Source organism: Miniopterus natalensis, chromosome 9 (genome assembly GCF_054644295.1).
Source record: "Miniopterus natalensis isolate mMinNat1 chromosome 9, mMinNat1.hap1, whole genome shotgun sequence".
In the NCBI taxonomy this organism is placed as follows: domain Eukaryota; kingdom Metazoa; phylum Chordata; class Mammalia; order Chiroptera; family Miniopteridae; genus Miniopterus; species Miniopterus natalensis.
The window spans coordinates 22567010-22579403 of NC_142089.1; the positions used below are offsets into that span (position 1 = coordinate 22567010).

The window sequence follows — 12394 nt, forward strand, 5'->3', positions numbered from 1 at the left end:
GCAATAAGCCATTTTACCTCACCAGCTCGCCTGCTATTGTCTAAGTTTCACCAGGTCACAAGCTCCTGCTCTGAACACGGAGGGTAACTCAAAGACCACCTCCTACCTGCTTACTCACCTAATAACTTGGCTGTACTTCTACACGTGAAGCTACCACCTTTGCTGTTTTGAATAGGATGCTATTTGCCTGAAGGCCTGGACCCTGTTTTTGGAAGTGCCCTAGGGAGGAGCTTCCTCTTTGACCTCAAGGCGGGGAGGAGGTCAGTAGGAAGTGGTGGGTGGAGCTACTCCTCTGTACTTCTGCTGTCTTTCTAGTTCATAGAACAGCCCTTCGGCTGCCTGTCTCTGTTCTCCTCGAAGCCATTTTTGAGGAGCTGAAGAGGGTGCAGAGGCCACTAGTTGGAGGTTCTTTGGGACACCCTCCTTTTAGGTGGGGTCAGCAGACACAGGGGTGCCATGTGGCCTAGTTACCAAGATGAGCACGAGTTCAACGCCCACCTGGTTTGTCGCATGTGCTGTATGGGTTAGTATGTGAAGTTTTTTTCTTTGCCTGGGCCTGAGAATCCCAAATAGCCCTTGCTCTCATTGACTCATAGTATTGCATGGGCTTTGAAGCCTTGCAGGTGTTACAACCTTTGGGCTTGTTAAAATGTGCAGGGGAATAGACCGGGGTGCCCTACTTCCTGGGGACTTCTTAAGCTTGTGACTGGCAGTTAAGAGCCTAAGCTTTGGGTGTGGGACTCTTTTTATAGAGCCTGAATTCATGCTAATGCTTCTGCCTGTATAAGGAAACCACTTTTAAGTTTAAGTTGCATAGTTCTGAAAGTCCAGGGTGTATTTTTAGCAGAAGTTGGTTGGTTACGGAGTCTACCTCTGAGCAGACTTGAGGGGGTACGGGAAGGGAGGAGTCACGGCCTAGGTTTTCTTTTTGGAGCCGATTGCTAATTCTCTTACACTTACTCTCTTCTGCCAGCTGTGAGGAGGGAAAGAAGGCTTGAAGGTGGTCTGGGGATGAGACCTAGAGAAGTGTTAGAGGCTTGGAGAAGAGTCTTGTTTGCTGTGGCTTAGATCTCTTGTGATAAAGGAGAAGAGTTAATTTAAATATGTTCTGTGACCTTGAGCAAGTGGCCTAAACTTTTTGGTTATAAGTTTCCTTGGCTTCTGACTCTAGGGTGTACTGACTGTTGTTGAAATGAAACATCAAGCCATCAATTCTGGGTAAAATAAAAAGATAAGCAAAATGTAGTGTGCCTTTCATAAAGCTAAACTTAAAGAACTGTTCTTTATTTTGAAATTGTCTTCCTACTTTTTTGATGTTAAAATGCCCTTATTTTATGAAAGAATTGTTGTTAGGTTTTCTCATTTATCTTGAAACATTTACTGGTTTGTGAAATCAAAGTTTGAGAGCTACTGGAATGATAATCTAATATCTTTTGATTTTATACTCTGGTTCTCTAATGCAGAACAAAATTGTGATCCAAATAGGCAGATTTTCACTAAAATTGAAATTGCTGGGACCTCAGAAGAAATCTCAGAAGGAGAGTAGCAGAGCTAAGGTCCTGATCCTGTCTCCTCTGACTGTTAGGCTAGTGCTGCCAAGTATTTAAGTGCTTCTTGAGAAACAAAGCTGGTACTATAATAATTTTGGGGGCTCAAGGAAGGAAAACTTTATTCAGTTATTGCCATGTGGTCTAACCCCCCCCCCCCCCCCACATTGAGATTTCCTCCCAGAGATCTAGAGGGAAAAAATCTGCATCTGAAAGTGCTTGGAGATAAAAGGGCCCCTTTTCTGTAACCGATAGGGAAGTGTAAGGAAGTCTAGAATCTTTATGGAAAGGTTCTGGGCAGAAACGTATCCACAGGTCACCCTACCTCATTTAATCTCCTGGTGGTACCTAATAGTTGATAAAATGGACTTTGGCTTCAATCATCTGCATGGGGCCCTTCCTTACCTAACAGCTATATGAACTGGAAAAATTGCTCAACCTTTCTTTGCCTTGGTTTCCTCACTTGTTGAAGGTTAAAATAGACCCTAACTCATAGAATCTTTATGAGGGATATACGATATTAAAACAGCCCAGTGCAAGCTGATGTTTATGATTGGCTGACAGACTGGTGTTTGGGAACCACTGACATAGTGCAAACTGTTCATTTTATACTTGAATCTCAAACTCAAAGAGGGGAGATGATTGTCCTAAAAGGTAAGACCCGGAGGCCAGGAAACCCAAACTATAGGCTTGATTCTGCCTCTGTGTGACCTTATCTAGGTTCTTAAATCTCTCTTGACTTCATCTTTTTTTTTTTTTTTTAATATATCTTTTATTGATTTCAGAGAGAGGAAGGGAGAGAGAGAGATAGAAACATCAATGACAAGTCATTGATTGACTGCCTCCTGCATGCCCCCGACTGGGGATCGAGCCCTCAACCCGGGCATGTGCCCTGACCAAGAATCGAACCTCCATCTCCTGGATCTCAGGTGGATGCTCAACTGCTGAGCCACGCCCGGCTGGGAGACTTATTTCTTTATCTTTAACATGATTTTTTGAGGATTCTTAAACTTCTCTATCTCTTTGTATCTGTGAAGTATTTAGTGTTCCTGAATGTGGTACTCCAATAAATACATACTCTAGAAACTATTTGGCTTTTCTCCTTCTTCCCTTTCCTTATATACCTCCCCCTCCATCTCTGTGGCTCTTTTCTTTTGCTACCATGCATACTCCTGGCTTATTTGTTTATTTATTTATTTATTTTTAAAAATATATATTTTTTTGATTTCAGAGAGAGGAAGGGAGAGGGAGAGAGAGAGTTGAAACATTAATGATGAGAGAGTCGTCATTGATCGGCTGCGAGCGTGCAACCCGGGCATGTGCCCTGACTGGGAATTAAACCGCGATCTGGATCCTAGGTCGAAGCTCAACCGCTGAGCTACGCCCGGCCGGGCTCCTGGCTTATTTCTTAGTATCTAACTTCTGTCCTGTACTCTCTGATTCCCAATAGTACTAAGAATTATCATTAATAAAGTTCAGGTTTTCGTAAGAAATAACATAAAACTTCAATTTTACATTGAAGTTTCTTGGGTTATCACTTCCTCAAATTCCCAAGTCTCAGTTCTCATTGAGACATCCTAAGTCTTCACCAACCCTTGGTGATAGATGCCTTTTATGAGTCCCTGTTGCAGTTATAGCTTGCACCTCCCCTCTTTCCTTCATTATATAGGACTGCACTGTGTTGCCTTCTAATAATTTCATGGTGGCAGTAGAATGTTGTGGTTAAAAGTCCATGACAGAGATTTGAAGCTCCACTCTGCCACTTATCAAGTGGACAAATTATGAAGAAGCCTTTCTGAGCTTTGAACTATAAAACGAAGATAAATAACGTGTACTTGATAGAATTGTGAGGATTAAGTCAAACACTAGATGAGACGGTCCTAGCCTAGTGCCTTACACAGAGGAAACACGATAGGTCAGTCTTATTTCCTAAATTTGACGTATACTTTTGAGGATAGGAATAATTAATTCATAACGATGGTGCCATTATACATTATCGGTGAGGCATTTTAATTGTTTGATATTCAGTTCATCCCATTTTCTTTGGGCTTACATTAAATGGTGTGAAGCTCCTGGGTCCACATGTGGCAAGAACTTAGGAAAGCTGTAATTGTAGAAGGGATATCCAAATGGAAATCCCTGCCCCCTGCTGAATAGCAGTCTTAATTATTATTTGAGAATACTTCTTAGTCTGACTTTGAAAATACCCTCTTAAAGTGTCCCTGTAGATATAACCTTGGCAGATAGTGGGCTCTCAGTCTATTTGTTAAATGAATGAGTATTCTTTGAGTGCTTACTCTTGTCCTAAATGTTGGATATTTAATGAAATTTAAAACATGGTTCTTGACTCCAGATGCTAAAAGTTCAGATAGATAAACTGAATTTAGATAGATAAATCCCTATGGGGTTTACATGGAGATATCTAACAATAGTTTTATGTGCTGAGTGCCAAGTAACTTGAATAAACACAGGCATCTGTAGACATCCAGAGGTTTGGGCATAGCTAGAAAGGTGTAAAGGGAGAAGTGGGACTTCAGCGGACCTGGTAAGGAGGCTCCAAATTAGATAAGACAAGAAGAGGAGGACAGATCTATATTCCAGTAGGAGGGAAAAGGGTGAACAAAGGCAAGAATGTGAAAGTTAAGTCTGGAAACAATGAGATCAGAATGGTCGAAGTTGACTAAAGATAAAGTTGTAAGAGTAGATAGATAGTAAATTTTCTCAGGTCAGAGTTCACATCTTCTCCAACCACCAACAGATTTCCTTAGTCCATTATCCCCATGGGAAGGCTTAGTAGGTGAACAGAGTAACTGTGCATAGTAAAATTATAAAGACTCAATTGTGCTAGTCATATCTTTAGGTCTAAAAGAAATAAGGCAGTGGACTAAAGAAATCACATGAATTCCACCTCTTCTTTAAAGTATTGATTAATTTAAAAGGAAATATGTTAATTTTTTCTTATCTATGTATTGCTTAACCTTGCTACAGCAAGCATATATAACTTTTATAATAAAAGAAACACTAAATAGAAAAACAATAAAGAAAACTTGTGACTTCAGAGTGAGAATTTTGTAAAACTAGAAACAGACTATTATTCTTGGTTATGAGGGTAATAAGTATAGTGCAACAGTAGATCTGGTATTGGTGAAAATGTGGTGGGCAGGGTTTTTAGTTAGCTTTAATTTTGTTTTTCCATCATGTCTGCATATTGCAGCACACAGGTGATACTGGGATGCTGATTTTTGCATATTGGACTGGACTATTGTAGATAATTTGGTTCTGATTTCATTCTTTGTATTTCTTTAGCCAGTCTTCTAATATATTGGACAATCAAAAAATTATTTGATTTTGTTTTAGGTCTTATTATGTAGAGCGTTAGCTGTTAGAAGCTGTGGGAGACACAAAAAGTACTGTCTCTTTCCTTAAGGAGTTAATGATCTTATTGGTGATGTAAGAATAAGGGTATTAAAAGTTCAGAGCTCTATATAATTATATAAATGCTGATGGAATGATTAGCATAGTAAGTACCATAAAAATTTGGAGAACAAAGAGACTATTGAGAACTGGAGTTGTCAGGAAAGGCTGTCAAACACAAATCTAATCATGCCATTTTTCTGTTTAAAATCTTTCAATGCTTCCCTTACCTTCCCCTTACCAGTTTCTTGACAATAAAGTTTGGACTCCTTGACTTGCCATGGAAAGTCATAATCTGGTCCATGGCATCCTATCTAGTTCTAAATCTCACCACTACCTACCTAATCCACATCCTGTCTTTCAACCATCCGTAATACTGTGCTGTTCTTTGAACATAAGCTCCTTTCTCTATCCATGAATTTGCTTTAGGTGAAACTTCATGTGGTAGCTTTGTCCTTCTTATCTCTTTCTGGCCTAACTTCTCATCTTTTAAGGTTTAGTTAGAATCAGTCATTTGGAAACTTTCACTAGCCTCCTCCTATGCTTTCTTCCCCTTCTCAGGTAGGCTGTTATGTTCTTGAGCACTCTGTGCTTACTCTTTTACAGCACTTATCAAACTATATTGAAGTTATTTCTCATTGCTAGACTGTCAATCTCTTTCAAAGATAGGGGCTGTGACTTTGTGTAACACAGTCTGTTCCTTAAAAAAAAAAGATTTATTCAAAGAATAAACGAGGGAGTGAATGAGCTGGATTTTAAAGAATAAATAGCATTTGGAGAGGTGGAGAGGAAGAAAGTAGTATGTCACAAGGAGAGAATAAATAGTATGAGCAGTGTGTCAGTGACTTAGATGAGACTGTAGTTGCAGGCTGAGTCTGATTCAGTGTGCAGATGATAAGGGCTTGGAAAGGAAGATGATGATGATGTTGGATAACTCAGTCAGCTTCTGAAAAAATCAAGTGATCGAAATATGTTGGAATGACAGTGGTTAAATCTAATAAAAATCTTGGTTTCAAATACTTGCAGGACTCTGAAGTGAAACATAGATTAGACTTAAAATTTTATTTGAACACTTCCAAATGAGAGCCAAAAGGCAGACTTTATAAAGAAGCAGCTCATGATACTTTATGGAACTTTTAAATTAGTATATGCTCCTTTATGAGGTAGGGACTTCTCTATTATCTTGTTATTTTTATTTTTCAATTACAGTTTACATTCAGTATTATTCAGTCTCTATGTGGCTTCTTCTGTAGATCCTTGGTTATAATACTTCTCTTCAGCTAGTCTTCAGTTGGGTATTCAGGTTGATTGATCTATAATTTAGTTGTAAATCATCTTGGTGCTGGGAGGAGGTGAGTGTAACTTCCACCTACTCCACAGCCAGCTTTGGTCTTTCTCTGTTATCTTAGGTTTTAAGCATCAGGAATATTGTAGATGTATGCAATGTTTGGACAGACCTTTTAACCCTGAATGTGTGATTCTTTATTGTTGAAGATTCGTGTATCTGCAAGTAATTAGACTATATTCTAAGGTCTATTCTAACTCTTGAGTTCTGTGGTCTGTAATAGAATTGTTCCATGAAAAGCAAAAAAGAATTCAAGGCTGAAAAGAAGGCTGAAAAGACTATTGCATGGCTATAAACTCAGAAAACTAAGTAGCTGTGCAAATTCACCTCAAGTGGAGAGAGAGCCTTGACATTGTTTGGAATGATACCCATGTAGCTTTTACTAGGTAATCAGAAAGAAGGAAATACCTGGGCAGTAAGAGAGAACATCTAACTGAAGTTTGTGTGAATTACTAGTGAACTAGATTTATATAATTCTGCCACTTTCTTCTGAAATGTTCTCTGACTTGGAGAAGAAATGGAAGAGTTAAGCAATGATGATAATTCAGGTTTGGAGATTGTCATGGTGAACAGAATAGTAGAAGATTAGGCAGGTGAGAGTTCCTGGGGTATTAGTGATGGCAGCTTTGAATTGCTTAACCATGTTGTTTAGTACAGACTTGTATAATCTTAGATGCTCTTAATAAAATGAGAATGGAGTGATTGAAGGTTGAGAATGATTAGGAGGTGTGAGAGATAGATAAAAATGACTGCTAAATAGTTGAATGGAGAAGGAATGAGGCCCAGGATGTGGCATGGTGGTGGCTGGATATAAATTGGCGATGAAGGTCAGGGGAGCCGAGCAGGCTCAAATGCATTGTCAGCATATATGTTGAAGCAATTTGGGGATCCTGCCAGAGGATACATGTGGAGATAATAAATGTGAACCAAGTTGTCCAGGAAGGTTAAGGCAAATTTGCCATGTGGAGGGGGTGGGCAGTGGGGAATGGTCGATGACAGCGAAGATGATTTGAACAAGATGGTGTAGGGAATGGCATGGGCTTCAAATAAATAGAAAGGAGCAGCGGGTGGATCTGTGTCCTGGATATGGCTCTAGGGAATTGGAAGTTGTGGCAGAAAGTGAGTTCTCCACAAGATTGGGCCTCTGTGGAGCAGTCATTGTCAAGTGTTGATGTAGAAGGCAGAATTGAGAATGAAGGAGAGTTTGCCTACAAAGACATGTGGCCTCTGAAAGACTTAGGAGAAGGAAGAGAGAGGGAGGAGATGTGCAGTTGGGGGTAAACTGGGCAGCTTTGAGAGTTTGACTGGTTGGTAATGGCTGGTGAGGAAATTGGAATGAAGGAAGTGGTAGGGGAAGAGAGGGAGGGAGGAGAGCACTGATCAGGCAGAACCGGGTATGCACAGTGAGACTTAATTAACCACTGCAGTATAAGTGTCCCAAATGCCAAGACCACCCCACTCTTTCTGATTGTGGTATTCACAGCTTTGGCTTTTTGGAGCTTGCTGTAGGGGAAGCAGGGAATCACTTTGCTCCCCAGAGAATTATGATGCTAAGGAGACATTGCCATGGCATGCTTTTTGAGGCTTATGATTCTGGTTTATCTGTAAAGTAACAACATGGTCAGGATAGAAGAGAAAATTCAGACAGGCCAAACTTTCCCAGCAAGACACTGTCTCATAGTTCTGTGGAAATTGTCTCCATGGGCCTGGAGAAACTGGGGTGTGGGAATTTGTTCCTCAGGTAGTGCTAAACCAGTGCCTCTGTGTTTCCTTTTCAGATGAACGGGACCGCGTTCAGAAGAAAACCTTCACCAAGTGGGTCAACAAGCACCTAATGAAGGTAGGACTCCTTTGTAGATGCTGCCCTAGCACTTCTGGCTGCTTTTAATCTGGATCTATCAGTCCCTTCTCTCAGATAGTTCAGATTGCTTGCCCTGTGCTGAAGTTGCTGGAGATATACATGTGACTTTAAAAACACACACAAATGAATATAGTCATAGCAGTATGGAAACTTTTACTGATCAGTTTTTGGCGAGGACAGTAATATATCCCATTACCTCAGAAGACTGAGGTTGAAGATACTATACTGTGGGGTGATTCCAGGGATTCAGAGAACACTTTCAAATTATAAGCCCCTTTCTAAATTTTTATTTTTAAGTCTAATTGCTATGTAAGGAGGGGGCAGAGGGGATTTAGAGTTCTCTCTCTCTCTCTGCACAAATCTTAAATGTTCAGTTTAAGAATTTTTTCTCATATGTGTGTGTGTGTGTGTGTGTGTATAAAACCACCACGCAGTTTAAAATACAGAATACTTCCAGAATGGCCAGGGTTGGGGTAGATTTTATTAATTATTTTTAAACAGAGAAGAAACCAAGGCAAAGACATGTTGAGGACCCACGTAAGGATAAACGGTATGACTAATGTGGCAGTCAAGATTTGAAAACACAGTTTTTGAGTTATAATCATTACTGCTCTGGGAAAGGTTACCAGTGACCTCTTAATTGGCATATCCAGTTGCCTAGTTTTATCTTCCTCTTATTTGACTTCCCTGTAGCATTTGATACTGTTGACTAGCTTACTACTCCTTAAAGCCTTCTCTTACATTGGCTTCTAGGACACTGCTTTTTCCTGAATTACCTCTTCCCTCTATGAATGCCTTTTTCCTGCCTCTTTCACTGGCTTTTCTTCCTCTGTCTGACTCCTCCGTGTTGATGTTCCCCAGGGTTCTAACCTTGGCCATTTCCTTATCCTGTTCTTTGTGTTCTGTTTGGCAGTCTCGCTTGGTTGCGTGGAATGCAAGGAAGCACAAGGAGAAAAGCATACAGGACAGTCTCACAGGATCTGATGTCTACATGCATCTGGGCTTTATGAAAACTAAACATTATCGGGCAGCTACTCTCTCATTTTATGAGGACTTGTAATCTTTCATTTTAATTTTTTTCTGTATGTCTCCTACATTCATTTCTTTGTATTTCTCCCATTACTTGTGTGTGAGCTGTCCCGTAAATGGTGATGCAAACCCCTGCAGCTACATGATTCTAATGACAAACAGAAACAACCTGATTGGCTGGGGTTTTCTTTTCCTCCATGGGTCAGGTGTCCATCTGTCGTTTAGTAAACTATGGGAGATGGTTACATAAACATGGCTTCTAAGGACCATTTTTTTAATGGGCACTGCAGGTGAGGGTGATTTTCAAGCTACAAGATATGGATTAGGAGGTGATGATAGAGCCTTTTCCTTCATTCTTTCCTAAACCAGGGACCTGCATATCTCTCAGTGTACTGACATGTTCATCTGGACATTACCCAGACATGTCTTATATTCCACATATCCCAAATTGCTAAGTAGTTTTACTCATATACCTAGCTGTCCAAGTTTGGAACCTAGAATTGTACTATATGCAGTCTTGCCCGTCATCTCTCCCTTGTCACCAACTTCTCTCAGTCACTTCCAACTCAGAAAGAGTTGCATCTGACTTCTCTTCTCCATCCCTATTAACCTCTGCTCTAATCTAGGGCCTCTTTATCTCTTGTCTTGACCACTATAATAGTTTCCTAATAAAGTTTCCTATAATGTAATGATAATAGTGGTAGTGGCTTATTGAGTGTTTACTGTAAATCAGACATTCTGTTCTAAGTTCTTTATGTGGATTATCTCATTTAATCTCTCAGTGACCTTTTAAAAATGATTTTCAATTACAGTTGACATTCAATATTATATTAGTTTCAATCCTTCAGTGACCTTGTGCTGTAGATTCTATTAATATTACCGTTTTACCAATGAAGACTGAGGTTTAGAGAAGTTAAGTAACCTGCTTGAGTTCACACCACTAGAAAGAGACAGAATTGAAATTTTAGAACTTGGGCCTTTGCAATCCTGGCACTGGCTTCTGCCTACTTTTTCAAGTTCATGGCGTCATATTCTCCTCACACCTTAAGTTCTTGCCGAACTATGTGCCATGGATTTTATGGCTCTGTGTCTTTGCTTATGCTGCTCCCTCTGTGTTGAATACCTTCCCCAACTCTATTCTGCCTGGATAAAACCAGTTTAACACCTCCTTAATAAATATTTCTTGACTCTCCCATATGGAATTGACTCCCCTTTTCTTTGTGCCCTTCCCCATACTCCTTATGTACTTCGGTTGTAGCACCTGTAGCATTTATCTTTCTGCTAGATTTTAACTTGAAGGCAGATACTATGTCTTATTTTATCAGGGCGAGGACAAAGAAGGAAGGGGAGGGGAGAACTGGTGTTCTCCTCTAATCCTTTCAGTGTGTGTGCCAGTTGCCTCTTGTTTGATGACATGTAACTCTGTCATGATGCAGAGCCCTTCACAATTGGTTCCAATCTGTTCAGCTTCATTTCCAGGCATTCTCCCCTGTGTAGCCCTGTGCTGTAGCCACATGAGACAGGCCACTGCTCCCTGAACACTGTGTTCTTTCACACCTCTTTGCTTATTCTGCTTGGCCATCACCCACTTACCCTTCAAGGCTCAGGTCTATTGTCACGTTCCTGAGACTCTGACCTCCATCCCTTGGACTAAATTAATTGCACCTTCATTCATGTCTATTCCATACCCCTTTGAAGAGAGGTCTTGTATGTTTGCACATTGGTGTCCTCTGTTGGAGTACTTATTGAGGGCTAGACTGTATTGTGCTACTTTACCAAGCACCACACCAGGGACACAAGAAGTGTCCAATATAGATTTGTTGCCTTGAATAAATAATATTTTGATAGTTTTATAGCTTACAAAGCACATTCTTTTTTGACTTGATCCTTATAATAACCCTGAAAGAGGTAAAAGTGTTTTCTTCTTTCAATTTTTACAACTAGGGAAAGTGAGAACTAGAAGGATGAAATGACTTCCTGAGATCATACAGGGAGTGACAGACGGAGCTGAAGATCAGTCTTGAGTCTTCTGACCAAAATTACTTGTTCTTTCCACTGACTATGCTCCCAACTTGCCCTGCATTCATATCTCATCTTTGACAATTGGAAGAACTGAATTTATCCTGCCTCAAGCTTGTCCCTCTAAACTCTGTAGTGGAATACACATGCTCTGGTTTCCTGCTGTTCATTTGTAGCCCATGTTGCCTGTTGGCCCTCTCTTCTGCCTCAGTGCTGTGTGATGACAGGAGGCCCAGGGAGAGAGAAGCTAGACGAACACATCATAGCATTGTTAAAAATTGGAGACCAGCCAGAGCTTTACTTAGATTCCTGGCTATCTGTCATCTCTTCTTAGACTTCCACCCTTAGGGTTCCAACAGCATTTTCTCTCATCTTAGGATGTTTCAGAGAGAGATTTCACTGCTAATCAGAATCATTGCTGCCATGCTGGAGTTCTTTGAACTTTAGACTGAGGATGAGGGAATGAGATTTGTTTTTTATCACTCAAGCATTCTTTGCTTTGTTCCCTAAGTACACCCAGGTTAATGTTGCTATTGGCAAGTACACTGATGTAATATCAAAACAACCAAGCATCTCAAGTTCTAGATTTAGTTGGCCTAAGATCTTCTGGATTTCCAAATAGCCTTTTGTTCTGGAATAAGCAAATTAATTTTATATTTGAGAACACTGTCTTTCCAATCTTAAAAGAGATTTGTTAAGGATGTAAGCATCTGAAATTATAGAAATAACCTAATTTAGAATATAAGCCTATAAACCTAAGAGTTCTGCTTATATGCCAGAACCATCAAAAGGAAAAATCTAAAGCTTTAAGTTAGGTTTTATTTAAATTATTCTTGCCATATCTCTAGGTCCTGGTAGCTGATAAAATATATCCCCCGAAGGGAACTTCAAGAAAGGATGAGAGGGTGCGACAGAACTGAGATCATGAGCTCCTAAGAAGGAGGAGAAATGCTTTCTGTGGTCAGTTCCTGTTGATTTCAGAGAAAGGCCAATATTTAATCTAGCAGATAGAATAGTTCCATTTTTATTCATGTATGCAATCTGGAAGCCACTGGCCTTCCTGGAATTTTAGTTAAGAATTCCAGATAAACCAGCAAAAGTTTTAAACTCTAAATGTTTTCTGTTCTCAATTTTTCTCTCTTTGAGGCTCTCTAATTGAACCCAGGGTAGTAGACAGCT

At 40.1% G+C, this 12394-nt stretch overlaps 1 protein-coding gene across 8 annotated transcripts in view; it reads left to right on the plus strand.

The window, feature by feature from the left end:
• MACF1 (microtubule actin crosslinking factor 1) overlaps window positions 1-12394 on the plus strand; it is a 302250-nt gene that overhangs the window by 101146 nt on the left and 188710 nt on the right. For all 8 annotated transcript variants that reach the window (XM_087820322.1, XM_087820324.1, XM_087820323.1 and 5 more), the window contains exon 2: window positions 8085-8146. In XM_087820322.1, the coding sequence (XP_087676448.1) occupies window positions 8085-8146 (62 nt within the window). The remainder of the gene's footprint in view (window positions 1-8084; window positions 8147-12394) is intronic.